This window comes from Microdochium trichocladiopsis (assembly GCF_020744255.1).
Source record: "Microdochium trichocladiopsis strain MPI-CAGE-CH-0230 chromosome Unknown B0I36scaffold_3, whole genome shotgun sequence".
NCBI lineage: Eukaryota > Fungi > Ascomycota > Sordariomycetes > Xylariales > Microdochiaceae > Microdochium > Microdochium trichocladiopsis.
The window spans coordinates 3,775,278-3,789,321 of NW_025763546.1; the positions used below are offsets into that span (position 1 = coordinate 3,775,278).

Consider the following 14,044-nt stretch of genomic DNA (forward strand, 5'->3'; position numbering starts at 1 on the left):
AGGACGTCTGAAGAAGGAGCACGATGATACGCCATGGGCCCTCTCCACAATGAGATGGCTGCAGCATCATCAGGGTCTTCCAGACATTGCAAGCGGTTGTGCGCTTCAAGCCAGGCCCAAGTAGAATCTCCAGGATCTACAGATTCGGTCCCAGACGATCGAGCCCGAGCGCGTGTCAGATTGGACCCCTCCCCAGCACTAGTCTCTTGCTGCGGATCCTGCCGGGGCGGCTTCGACTAGCAGAAATACTACAAGGCTTTGTGTCCGTGGTGCTTGTTCTGCGATGGACAGCACAAGGACGGGTGAGTACATCCAGGTTCATGGATGGCCTTTCCTTTCTTGTGGCTCGCTCGGCTCGGCTCTGAATATAAAGCGCCAGATGTCCCTGTCATCGCGTGCAGAGGAGCCGGGCATGACAACGCTGATGAAGCTGTTGCTGAGGAGAGGTTGATGCTGCCGTTGGCCGCATGGCAGTTGTTGTTGCGGACCAGTCCGCACCATTCGGACGATACGCACGAGGAAAGCGGAGGTCCAGGCTCGTAGTTTCCGCCGGCTTCAAAACGCCGTCCGCCAAGCCTCCGGGCTCTCAAGCCACCCCGCCGTCGCCTCCCGCGCCGCTCCGCCGATCACGACCGTGGAGCCACGGGCCCCTGCCGTGATAACAGTCCTTGCTGCACATCCTCATCGCAAATTTCTCTGTATGGTTGGTCCGCACGGGATTCCTTCTCCGGCCGTGATGCTCTTTCGCGTCCGTGCTACAGTGATTTTGCTCGACCGATCCAAAGATCGCGCTGCGCTGCCGACTGCAGGGTCCTCCGGCCTAGGGGTGGGTCTCGGCCCTCGGCAATCTGCCCTTGCCGCGAGGTGGCAGGCACCTCATCGCGCAACCACACCTGCCCCATCAGCCATATTCAAGGACAATCAAAGATATCATGAGTGACTCCGCGCTATTTGGTAGTTACAGGTTGCTATTATGTTTAGGAGACTGTCATTTCACTTGCTGCGTCTCACGAACGGTTGTATGCTTTGAATGCCCATCGGAATGCTCTTTTCAATGATAAGTTTGCGACCTAGGCCTCGAACCCCCTATCGGTGGACCCCCCAAGTGGTCTTCAAGGATTCGACCACGATTACCGAAGTCTTTTAGTGGGTTGTGGCTCGCAGCTCAAAATCCGATAAGTCAGCAAAGACCAGCACCCTTGAAAACGACTTGGGGGCTCCACGGATAGGGGGGGGTTCGAGGACTAGGTCGCAGACTTATGCCTTTCCGTTCCATACCGACCGTATATTGGGCGAGCCCCAAATACATGCTGGAAGCCCCCGTACCCCAGAGAAGGCTTGTCGCCGCGAACAGTGGCTGCCCCGCTTGACGACCCGACTGAGACTTCTCCAGATGATATCCCAGGTGATGGCCCTTTTCACCCACCTCCGAGCCAGAGTGTACCGGATCCCGCAAAGAAACTAGTATGACGATACATTATCGAGGTGTGTATGATATGGCGCGCTACATGACCCCACGCTCGGTGGCCCTATTAGACATCAACCACCCGGAGGACTATATGACAATATTGGACACCGGCAGCGTAGTGTACGATCTCCTGAGACGAATTCTCATTCCGCACAGTACTCAATCCGAGCCACGATGCAGAACAGAGTGGAGTACTTCGACACAACCCGATAGACAGGAACAGAGGAGTCACTAGAACCGTTTACATGTAATTTGTGTAAGCCACCCAGTCTTGAGACATTGCCGTGGTATGCATGGTACTTGTGCCAAACTCGAGATGGTTGGAAGCAATGTGAACTGTGGTCTACATGACCCAAACTAGTGTTACTCACTACGCCAAATTCCGCAAACACGACCGCATGCTCCATCTCATCGCCAAACCGCCAGGCAGTGGCTGACCTGAAATCCAATCAACGGAAAGAAACGCTATCGCATGTTTGAACTGGCCGTGCCCCTCAAGCCGCGCCAAACACTTTTCTGAAAGCATCCATGAGGATCGGAACTGTGCACCACGATCATCAGTACAGGCTCTTGACTTTGCACACGTGATACTGAATAACTTACTGTGCTCGTCGCCGAAAATGAGCATAGGACGAAGACGAACAGTCCGCGTACCACAGGTACCAATGTTAATGCCGAGCGATCTCATCTTGCCGACCAGAGCAGCAGGCTCGCGTGTATCAAAGGCCAGGAAGGCACCCTTGCCCTTGCCTCGTAGGTTCTGGACCAATTCCGGATAATCTAAAGCTAATAACTCGAGTTCTGCCCAGAGCTTCTCACCAACACGCGCCTGTTCCAGGTCAGAACATGTGAGCGAGACCTTTGTAGTGCTCACGGATCACTTACAGATTTTTCGACGAGGTTCTTGTCGAGGATTTCATGGATAATAGCCTTCGACATAACAACCCGAGCAGGGTCACCAATCCAGCTGTCCGCTCTTTGTCAATTCATGGTCTCAAGTCATACCTGCTCTCTGAAGACTCAGATCTTTACTCACGTGTTGAACTGACGATACGCAGTGTCTGGAACCAGCTTCTCGTTGCCAAAGAAGTACCCTGCGCACTGCGCACGCTTGGAGAAGGTAATCATGTCCGGTGGGCTGCTCAGGTGCCAGTGCTCATGAGCCCAGAACTTGCCCGTAGCACCAAAGCCTAAGCGTGAACATGTGTCAACAAATTTCCTGCAGAGGCGGGGCGGCACATCTCTCATAGAATGACCTCACCTGTCTGGACTTCATCGACAATAAACACGACATTGTGTTTTGCAGTAATGTCCCGCAGGCCTTGGAAAAAGGCAGGGGAAGCATGGTTGTCACCACCCTCAGACTGGATAGGCTCGATGATCAGTGCCGTTACGGGACAATGCCTGGTGCATACAGGGTCAGTCAGACTCCAGAATGGCATTTCGACCACCAGGAACAGGGACTCACCAGCTTGTGATAAGCATCTCAACCTGCTCGAGGCAACGCTTCTCCTCAGCGGCGTTTTCCTTCTCGTGTTTGTCAAGAGGGTACTGGAGAACGGGAAAGTCTGCCTTGGGCCAATTGAAGGCTGGGATGTCAAGCTTATGCACAGCCTTGGAACGCGTGCAGGACAGACTGCCAAACCCGCGGCCATGGAAGGAGTTCTTGAATGCAAGAACGGCAAGATCGGGCGACCCAGGCTTGGCATTATCAAGACACGACTCAATCTCCTCTTGTGTCCACGCAACTCCCTCTCCTCGCTCACGGCGCCTCCATAGCATCATCGCGGCTTTGAAAGCGAGCTCATTGGCCTCAGAACCAGACTGAGCAGTGAAAATCTTATCGGTGCCCGCAGGCGCTACACGAAGCAACCCTTCGCGTAGGATATCGTTCCACCAACGTGATGGGAAATTGCCAATGGCAGGCCGATTAACCAACGCTGAGATGACGTCTGGAGATTGAGCAGCCGCCAGCATGGCCGGATTGTTGTAGCCTACAGGAACCGAGGCTATCTGCGAGTATACGTCCAGATATCGATTGCCATCGACATCGACAATGCTACAAGCAGATTGTTAGCGGGGTGTGGACATTGCTTTAGGACCTGGATGTATCATTCGCAGTGACGCACTAGTTGCCCTCGCTTTTATCATAATCAACGACAAAATGAACAGCTCGAGCGTCAAAGACCTCATCGAGCTTTTTTGCGCTGGCCTTCGAGATCGGGCCGGGAATCTGAGTAGCCACCTCGGGCAAGACAGCACCGGGCATTATGGAAGGTATGGCTGGGGAGAATAAGACACGAGATGTTTTTCTTCTGCAGGCAGTCTCTTCTGTGGCGAAGTTGCGGCATCGAGGAAGACGAGTGATTCAAACACGGCCAAGGGAAATAGAGAACCTCGATAGTGACCTTTAAATAATAGGTTTGAAGGACGGATTCCACGCCCGCATGTACTTGCCCGATACGGTTAAAGGCCTGATGCTGCGTCGGACCTCACAAAAACAGTGGCGTCGGCGCACTAAGTTCCCCACACTCTCTTTCCACAGCAAAAGCATAAACCAGGAGATTCCCCAGCCTTTTCCTCTTATCTATCCTACGCGGCCGCTTCCCACAGTCCGGCTAGAACACCCTCTTTTTGGAAAGTCTCCTTCGCCTTTCCTTAACGTAGAGCTACAGCCTGGTTTTATTCAGCCTTAAGGAAGACTTAGATCCTGCATGCGCTATTTTCGTCCGCCATCGGCCTGATTCGCGCCTGTCAGCACCAATTATCCTCTCCCTTTTCCAAAATTGCTGTTATGTACTGATCGATAGGCACCATACGTCTCTCTGCTCGCCGATTATCGGTTATCGCGCAGTGTATGGGTAAGAGACATTGATGAAAATCAAACCATGGCGGATTGCGTAAACACTTTACAAGTCACTGAGATGAACCTTTCCTTCCCCTCAATCTCAGCAGCAACCACCGATACCGCGGACGTAGCGACTCACCCATGCATACAAGCTCTTGAACCAGAGCTTCATCGAATTTCGACAGTAAATGATTGCATGATTGAGGTCATTGGATCTCCCGACCGTGCAATGTCATCATCCATCCACGACCGAGAGAATAGTCATACATTTCCCACTTGTAATGTTTATATACTTGAGTGAGTTGTGGATAAAAGCTACAGCTGTCCATACAGCTCGATCGTAAGAAGGAGAAACCTACAAAACGCAACGATGTGGTTCAAGCCTCGTGTCATGCAATTACACATGATTCTGCTGACTTCTCAGCGGATTCAATGTACGGTACCCAAATTGTCAGCTGCTGGTTTTCATCCCGGCAAACACCAGCAGTGATCACTTGAATGAAGTTGTAAACAGGGATACCAGGAGTAAGCATATTAGTCATTCTGAACACTAGCTATCTCGATCGCCGGATATACATAGTAATAGCTATGATAACAGGCGCGAGCCGAGGAAGACGATATCGTCGGTGCGCGCTACGTCTCGTGACCTATCAAAGAACGCGCAATATAGAGAGTCTCGAATTGCTCTCTAGTTTCCATGATAGCTGGTTTCGCTTCCTGAACAGCAAAGTGGCGCGGACAGCAGAATGGCGCAGAAACATGCATCCTATCTCAATGAAATTGACAGTAGTAGGTTCAGTACTACTGCAATACTCAGAACGCGATTTGAAGTCCATCTACGGATCAGATTTTTATAGAATGTTGGAGCTTCCAGCAAGTCTAATAATGTTGGATTCGATGTATGATAATAGCCCGCACAGTGAGTGGTAGGGATTAGCAACATCAAAGAAACTGGAACCAGCAATTACACCCACCACCTCTCATGCTATATATACAAAACATGCAGAACATTCCACTATTCATTTTCTCGACATCAATGTTGATGATTCACTTTTAGCGCGAGCTTTGTCTGGTAGCCTCCTGTCCACGTCTGTAGTCAAGGATGTCAATCGTGTGGTGATGTAATACAGTCATCCAAGTGGCTTCCTAGACGAGCGAGTCTCACATATCAAGTTCAGTTTCGCTTTGTATATGTCGAAGTAAACTACTTCTATATTGGCAGATCATTTCTGGAATCCAGCAATTTGGATTGAGCCACGAACATGAAACAGGCTACGGTGGTGGAATTGATACCTCCAAACCATACCGGCGCATTACTGACCCGTGCCGGATATAACTGTAAGATACATACTGCGTGCTACGAATGCCTTATCCCAAGTACTGGAAGCACGAGAATCCAGATTATTAAAATATTGGACACTCGATAGGTCACGCCCTGGATGGACCCTGGACTGCTTCACTGCATAGTGCATGGCAGAATACCCCCCTGTACAAGCACCTTTCTTGCAATACGAAGGACTACAATACACCCTCGACCGTGGGCTCAGTTTATAAGTTGAGAGTATCCATTATCAATTTCAACCATGGGGATATGGTTTAAATGACAAGATAAGACCAAAGGTGAGCATAAAGAGTACAAATAAGCAGTCTGCCTCCGGTTGAAGATAGTGCAATAGTCCGATCTGCTTTTTGCAACTAATATTCTCCGCATAGCAGACAAAAGTTCAATTACAGCCAGGCGACTACATGGTTGAAGAAATACAGTAAGGCAGGCAGGCCATGAGTGGTGTATATCTATCTATATAGATCTAGTATTTCAACGAGCTCACTACAATAAAATTGGTCACCGAAGGCATGTACCTCATTTCCCAATATGGTTATTTCGTCCGTGCTCTTAATATGAAAAAGGATGAATTCTGAAGGTTTTGCACCCTATTACGACCAGGAGCTTCATGCTAATAAAAGTTGTGCTTCGAAGGTAATGATGACTACAGTGTATCATCTAACCACAGCTTTCAGAGTCATTGCGTCAAGGTAATACTGTAAGATAATAGAAAAGAAGGAGTTCGTAAGTATTGGTTTCTCAATCTCTCTATATAGATCGCATTCTGCATACGCTTAAAGACATGTCTAATATTAGTAGTGTCAATATGGTCCCACAACTAGATCTGCTTATATTTACATTATGCTGATCGACGAAAGAACTTGGTGCTAGTTCTAATCCGTAGCCTTATCAGGTTATTGTTACCAACCTATTTTCTTCGTCTGAAGCAATAATAATAATAATTATTATTGCTAGTACGCGCATCCATCTAGGTTTCGAGGGCCTACAGACCCGTCGTATAGTCAAGCGTGTCAGAGCCGGATGAAACCATATGCTATGTACTCAGTACGTCTAAGCGGCGTCTGCGCTGCGTGATCCCGTCGCGCGTTACGAATGGCTCTCACCATCCAGACGTTCTTTAGGCGAATTTCGCCGCTAGTCTCCACGCCCTGCAGCTCACAGGAATGCAGGCACAAGTACAGCAGAGAAAGTAATTATACTAATCACTTACTAGGCGAGCTCTATCAGAAGACTGCTGTGTATCACCACCGTCTAGAAAGACTTACCATTTCTATTGACTCCTCTGATTCACTGTCATATATGCACACCATGAATTACTCTCGACTTTTCACTACTACCATAACACCTGCCTATGTTATTAGTCTGCTCACTCATGAACTGGAAGCTCTCTGAGTGTGTACTGGAAAACTGCAGCCGGGTAGTCGATCTTCTCAACACCGGACAGCTGGACTATAGCGACGATGAGAGTATGTCGGAATGTCTCTTATGAGCGCAAACTACATACTTCAATACTTACCTATGAAAATGGCAGGGCAGCCGCAAGAGAATTATAGAGGTGCTGTATTGCTTTGAACTAACTGGGACAGATATGAGACCAATTTAGCCTTACATGCATTTCGTCCGTATCGTCGTACTTCTCTGGAGATGTGAAAGGAAAAAGAAAACAATAAGACATCGGACATTATCGCCTTGCACAGGACAGAGAGTACACTTACTCTATGGACGCCAAAGCTCCGAGTTTGTTATGTTTCTTTTTACGGTACTTCAATGCGGCTCAGTGATAAGAGCCACAATACTATCGTACTGACATGATACTTTGAGACTCCCATAGAATATAAGTGCCGTAGCCGCCTGAAATAGCAAAACAATAATCTTTGATCCTTTTTGAATCAAAATGGATTCCTCACAACAAGTTAATGATCCAAAATGCACCAAAATACACTACTTTCCAGAACTTATAGTGGGATAAAAAATGGAAGGCCAAACGCCACGACAGAAACACGTCAAAAAGCAAACGTCTCAGCCGAAAGGCGCAGCAATAATAACCTTACGCCCCAATTGAATGCCTGACTTATAAATTGTACCGCGCCGATGTCATTCCAGGGCTGGATCATGCAAAAGCGGACTAATGAGCCTTGATGAACTGCCGTGTAACGAACGGGCTCTAAAGATAGACAAGAGAGGCTGGTGGAGTATATAATTATGGTAAGATGACCTAATCAGTATGTCCAGCTCAAAATGAACGAAGCTTCAATTCAGTTCTTATCATCGCCGACGGAATACATTCTGGCCTAAATTCGAAAGCAACAGAGTTATTTGTGACACATGATTATCCACAACAAGTGACAGGCAGGCTTCCATGAGAGAATGCAATCTATTACATCGTGATACCTACCCAGTTTGATATATCATGCTAGCAACAGCTGCACTTGTTCTCGACATCGTAATAACATCTATTATTGTCAGCATACTACATATTAACTGGAAAACCTTGCTCTGTCCCTCATTTCATAGTGGAATGTATTATACCGATATTTCGGTAACGCAGCTATCTTTTCTTCAGCTTACCGATGTTCTCCTCACAATGCTTGTGGTTTCTTCTGCGAGTGCTCATACCACACGATATATTCGACTATGTTAACAAAGAGGGTAAAGAGTTGACAGTATCTCACAGACCTGGAGAACTGTCACCCGTTCTTCTTAGGTTTGCATTTTTAAGTATCCGTGACTAACGCCTCGTTCTCACAAATGGTCGCTCGATGGCAAGCGTGGAGCTAACTTCACATATAACGCTCGTCTGTCTCATGTTTGGAAATGCTTACCTAGCCTTGCGCCTCTTCTTGGCGATTGGAAAAAATAGCCTACCGTGGAGGTGGTTGTAAAAGCAGAAAGCTACGCGCTCGACATGGGCACGTACGTCAGACTCTTCTCAAATGTGGACTCCATACCAAGATTGCCCGGTTTCAGCACTAAAACGAGAATGGACAGCTCTTTCTGCAGTCTTCATCGTCACTTAACATCAACTTAGATCACTAAGACGAGACGTGAAAGTGTAAGAATAAATGTCCCACAGGTTCCTTTGGACGAGTTCAAAGTGCGGACAGCCTGGCAATCCCTGTACTCAAGAAAAGGCTCACTCCGCAGAGCTGCCAAGATTGATTTTGACGGTTGTTGAAGACCGAGTAAAGTGACCGAGTAGCGAGCGAGATTGTAGATGGATCAGTAGATAGACTCCATGTCAAACCTTTATACAATCATCATCATTGACTTTCAAGGTGCACAACGCCATCACCTGCGCGCCATTGAGCCACAGAGGGTCATCCCCTATACGTGTTACAGCTTGTAAAGCGAGACCAACGAAACCAGGGCATGCCACAGGTAGTATTGTCCTCTAGACCACTGTGGAGGTATTCGTGCTGTATTAAAATCAAGTTCAATGGGTCCAGTCCTATAGACTATTTTTTTTATCGATATTATGCTGGTAGTTCTACAGTAAGATTCTGTGCGAGACTCATGTTATTCTCAAATTGAGCTCTCCAGAGGTAACTTCAAGGTCTTTCAATAGGGAAGATGACATAATTCAACTATCGTATTCGGGGATGCAAGGTACAGGAAAAATGTGCTTTTGATGTGTGATTAGAAGTAAACCCGCTGGCACTCCAGAGTCTATCTCACACATATCAGCCACTCGACCACTGGTCAAGAACACAGGAGCTCACCAAGCTGATTGCTAAATTTGTGCCTTCTATTAAATATTATACCTTATGTATATACTGTGTTGCTCCATAATATGATGTCTCGGTCTTTATGAAGGGGAGATTAACCATGTCCAATCTTGACCATGACTATTTTAACAACTACAAACCTTTAAATAGTCGTCCTCAATCATCATCTATCCAAGCGGTGAAGACAGCATCCAACAATTGTCGCGTGACGCGGTGAGCTCCAAGGTAATCATTTATATCTGGGATAGCTGAATAAGAGTTTTGTAGAAAGAGTGCGGGAAGGTGGGTTGAGTGAGTACTTCTTTGCAATCTTTAGCTTGGATTATCTATCATTTGGCAGCATAGCAATTTTGGGGTGGATGTGATTCCAGTGGAGAGTGTAACAACCGAAACCGTAAGTCTTGGTATAAATGGACCAGCACTCTACGATTATATGTAATAGAGTTATTGTCCTACGCGAGGGCAATTCCTTCAAGCAACATCATTCCTTTGTACCAAGTCAACAAGAGAGTAAATGATCGAGAGGAATATTTGGGGCAGGGAAATAAATTCCTTGCTGGGATAATAGTAGCGCTCCATATCCGAGCAGCCCCAGTGTTTCACGCGACTTGTGATGCAGTTACGGTTTTGAAGAGAGATCAGAAACATTACTGTAAGATGCGTGTGATTGGCTAGCTTACTAAGTGTACATGGAGGAGCTAACGGAAATTTGCAATTTGCATATTCCCCCAAGCCTCAACGTACAGAGAAACCCAAATGTAGCATTGAAAAAAGACATGTGTCATGATCGTACGGTCTCAATTTATTCTTCGGTAACGCATCCCGAACGTCAAATTACCAGGCCATATACTCGTTTCCGACTTAACAACATTCTGAGCTGCGGTATATGTCCAATAAGATAGATCATGCTCTGACATGAATCGGCCCATTCTGCATTAAAATCGCTTCTTCGCCTCTAAATAACGACAATGGGACTTCGTTCGGTATTGGAGTGGGTGGACTGCGCTTAACCTTGGCTTTTCTCCCAATCCCAGTTGACATGAGCCAATTTATCATCTACTTCCGAGTTATAGCGTGAAGCCCTGCTGTACCCAGATGAATGAGCGCGAAGTATGCCACATGTGGCTGCTCACTCGCCTGATTCTCATGTGCAACTCGTGGAGGACGGATGGTAAAGACATGACCAGTGAAGGATGCGCTTTTTCTCTTGCTGAAAAAAAACAAACTTCAGACGCGGGTTCCTGCAAGAAATGGGTTTTTACAGGCCATATATAGACCAGCCACCATTTTGGGTCTAAGGGCTTCGAATTTTAGAATTTTTCCTCGCGCGTTCGCCCTTAGATAGTACTGAAGATTTACAAATGTCGCCTAGTATAACATGCAGTCGTTTCCCAGTAAATCAATCAATATGCTAATTGAGCTTTCTGATTAATCCAGGGCAACCACATACTTGATACAGCATGAATATTCATTGTTAGCTATAGCTGGAGGAAAATCGCCTATCGCACAATAGTAGTAGTACATCTGTGGACCATGAATCTGATATTGTTCTCAGTACAATTCAAGCCTTTGTTCTTTGAAATTGCTATGCACGGTATATTATACGCTAGATTTGGCGCTACCGAGTGTGCAGTGGCAGGGGCACTCATCATTTGTTTACCTTACCTATTAGGATCTAGCCATTCAATGGAGAAGAAGACCACGATGAGACGGCATATGAAGGCAATATAAAATAGACTTTTTGTAATTCACACGATATTGCCTCTATTCAGACTACATATTATATTACATCATCCCTTTCGCTACAGTGACTACAAATCACGATGTACCCGAGCTGGGCCTGTTGGAACTTTGTGCCGCAGCATAATATCTGCTGGTCATTGTGCTGGGGGGGGTTAGTAAATGTTTTCTACAATGCTCAGTAGAATATGTTTGAGGATTCCAGATACCGCTGAGGTTAAGAGAGAAAAGGATTCGCTTTCTTGCTTCAGACATGTGTGAGCGGGTAACACTAACGGTGCTAGCCACACTCGATAGCAGATGAAGTAGCCTTATTACTTCCCAAGCGGGAAGATGGAAGTATAGTCTGGTTCATAATTTTCGTGGAACGCTGAAGCACCACGTATCACCTTTTGAGGTTTCAAGTTAGCAACGGAGTCTACTTTCGAAGTAATTTCATTTGTGGTAGATTAAGTAAAAGGTCAGATAGGCAGTTCTCAAGATCACGTCGTTTTTCATTGCGCTAGCACAGAAAGGACTTGTAAAATTAGTTTCAGAGGCGGAAAATATAGATTTGGTACTGTTCTACTGTAGAATTGTCGCGCACGGTGCGTGTTTAGTCCAGGTTTTCACATCTAATGTACTTCAGGATAGGTATGAGATGTGTACTTCCAATCCCGTGAGCACCTTCTTTATTTTCTTATGGGTATTAATGAACTTCCTCTTGGTCCTTTTGTTTTATCTTATTGTTTGTTCTGTTGTCTCCTCCTTCGCTCTCGCAATAAACTCATTTTGGGTTTTAATTCACAGCACATAGAGGCGAGTGATATGTGATACAGCTCTCTTCGCCAGCACAAATCATTCCGCGGTAGGCCAGCCGATATGCGTGTTCTGGGCAGTATCTCTGCGCGTGGTGTTCTTGGGGTAGTGAAACAGCCTAACAAGGACCTCCTCGTATGAGCAGTACACGCTCACTCTGAGAGGAAGGGAGAGAGTCGCGTTACCTTGTCCTTGTTTTCGCCATTCTAGCAAAATCTTGTTGCGAGGCAGAATATCTAATAGTATGCGATGAGTGAGCTGCGAGATGATTCCGCGTGTCAAGAGGACTTACACCTGACTGCCATTAACGAGAATCTCACACGACGTTACTTCTCGACATATCATAGCAATTCTCTAGGCCTTGCTGTTTTACCTCCGATGCTTACACACGATGATGATAAAGACGGTTAATCCGTCTATAATCATTAATTTAGTGCTTAATTCAGGGCTCGAGATGCCGCCCCGTCCAGGAATGTATGTAGCTAGGCATGTTTACAAATGCGGGAAGTCCTTGATGTACATAACATCTCTTTGCTGGCCATTCATGGTATCCCACAATGAGCGCATATCGAGTTTGTTGTCTCTCGTGGTGATGTTGACGCCAGCAGCAACGAGCTGAGCATTGGCATCTTCGCGAGCCAGTTGTACTGTAAGAAATTGAGTACTTAGTATTTCAAAAGCCTTCTCCGGTTGCCATCTTTCAGAGAAATCTTACCATGGATATACACAGCCGAGCTCTTGCCACTAACAAGTGCGTGGTAGACATTGGTGACATTGTCTGAATTGGCGTCACCAATGGCATACACGCCAAAAAGGTTGGTAAGGAGGCCCTTTGATGCGTTCACTGCAAGTCTGCCACCCCAGAGGTCGACGCCCATGTCAGCGCCTATAGTTGAATGCTGCTCGTTCTCAAATTCGACGAAAAATGCGCCACGCTCAATCGACGGGCCATCATTGAAGTTGACGCGGAAGAGGTCGTGCTCAGGGTGTGTAGCCAGATCCGGCGCGCCAGGACTATCGAGGGCATTCTCAAGACGCTCGATAGACGCGATGGTCCGATTGTCGACTGTAACGTTGTTGAGCTTTAGATATTCGGCAGCACCAGGGAATGAGTTCTGGGCAGCTGCGAGCTCAGTTTCCGTCTGAGTGCCGTTGACAAAGGCAACAATATCGCGATTAAGCGTCAAGATCTCCCTGGCCATGCCAGCAGCAGCATGCATCGGCCCGAGCAGACCAATAGGCTGATCGGCGTGTTCGTAACCATCACACCAGGGACACCAATAAATACCTTGGCCCCAGTTATCGAGAACGCCCGGTGTACTGGTGATAATGTCGCGAAGTCCCGTCGCAAGCACCACCTTGCGTGCCTGGAGCGTGGCCGGCAGGGTTGAATTTCCACCCAGTGTCACTGTGAATGCTGTGTTGTTTGCACTCTGTGGCTCAACCTTGGTCACCGTCCCGTTTGCCATATGCGCCGTCGGATAATCCGAAATGAGCTCACGAGCGGCCCAGCGGAAGTATGCGGGCGTGACTCCTGTGAAGAACAGTCAGCGTCTCCCGTTCATTACCAGTGTCCCGTTTGGCATCATACCATCAAACCCAACCACGTCGTGCATGTGCCGAGTGACGCCATTGCGGTACTCCCCCGAGTCGATCAACAAGACGTTGCGGCGGACACGTGCCAGGGCACTCAGGCAGGCCAGCCCAGACGGTCCGCCTCCGATAATGATGGCATCGTAGATGTCAGATGAGTTTGCTCCGGCGTATGTGCGTGGGTGTATTACGGCTGCCGCCGCGGCTGCCACGAAGATAAGCGCCTTGAGCATGATATGAGAGCGCTCGTAGTACCACGACAATACTGATTCAGCATATGATTGCTGCTTGCAGTATGCTTGTTGCAGGCGAACACTACCAAATTGATTGGGCTTACATATGAGATGTCTGGCAGCGTGGGCGATGAGGGCGGGCGCCATCCTCACTGCTTTTATACCACAGCCTTTGGGGGTCTTACAGTGCGTATGCAAAGAAGACCAATTGTGTCGAGATATACATGCATCGCGAAACATGCCGCGACGCAACCCGTGCCGCGAGACATGTCTACGACATTGTGGATCAGGTAC

General features: G+C 47.5%; 2 protein-coding genes across 2 annotated transcripts; both read right to left on the reverse strand.

The window, feature by feature from the left end:
- Positions 1-1,962: 1,962 nt before the first annotated feature.
- Positions 1,963-3,737, reverse strand: B0I36DRAFT_382417 (aminotransferase class-III; the record flags this gene model as incomplete). The annotated part of the gene is made up of 7 exons (XM_046160911.1): positions 1,963-2,009; positions 2,072-2,297; positions 2,354-2,435; positions 2,505-2,658; positions 2,730-2,872; positions 2,937-3,527; positions 3,598-3,737. The coding sequence occupies 7 exons, from the start codon at positions 3,735-3,737 to the stop codon at positions 1,963-1,965; spliced, it is 1,383 nt and encodes a 460-aa protein (XP_046015868.1).
- An 8,679-nt stretch (positions 3,738-12,416) lies between these two features.
- Positions 12,417-13,794, reverse strand: B0I36DRAFT_406394 (putative thioredoxin reductase; the record flags this gene model as incomplete). The annotated part of the gene is made up of 4 exons (XM_046161810.1): positions 12,417-12,571; positions 12,640-13,458; positions 13,516-13,680; positions 13,773-13,794. 4 exons carry the CDS (start codon positions 13,792-13,794, stop codon positions 12,417-12,419), a joined length of 1,161 nt encoding a protein of 386 aa, XP_046015869.1.
- Between the last annotated feature and the right edge of the window lie 250 nt (positions 13,795-14,044).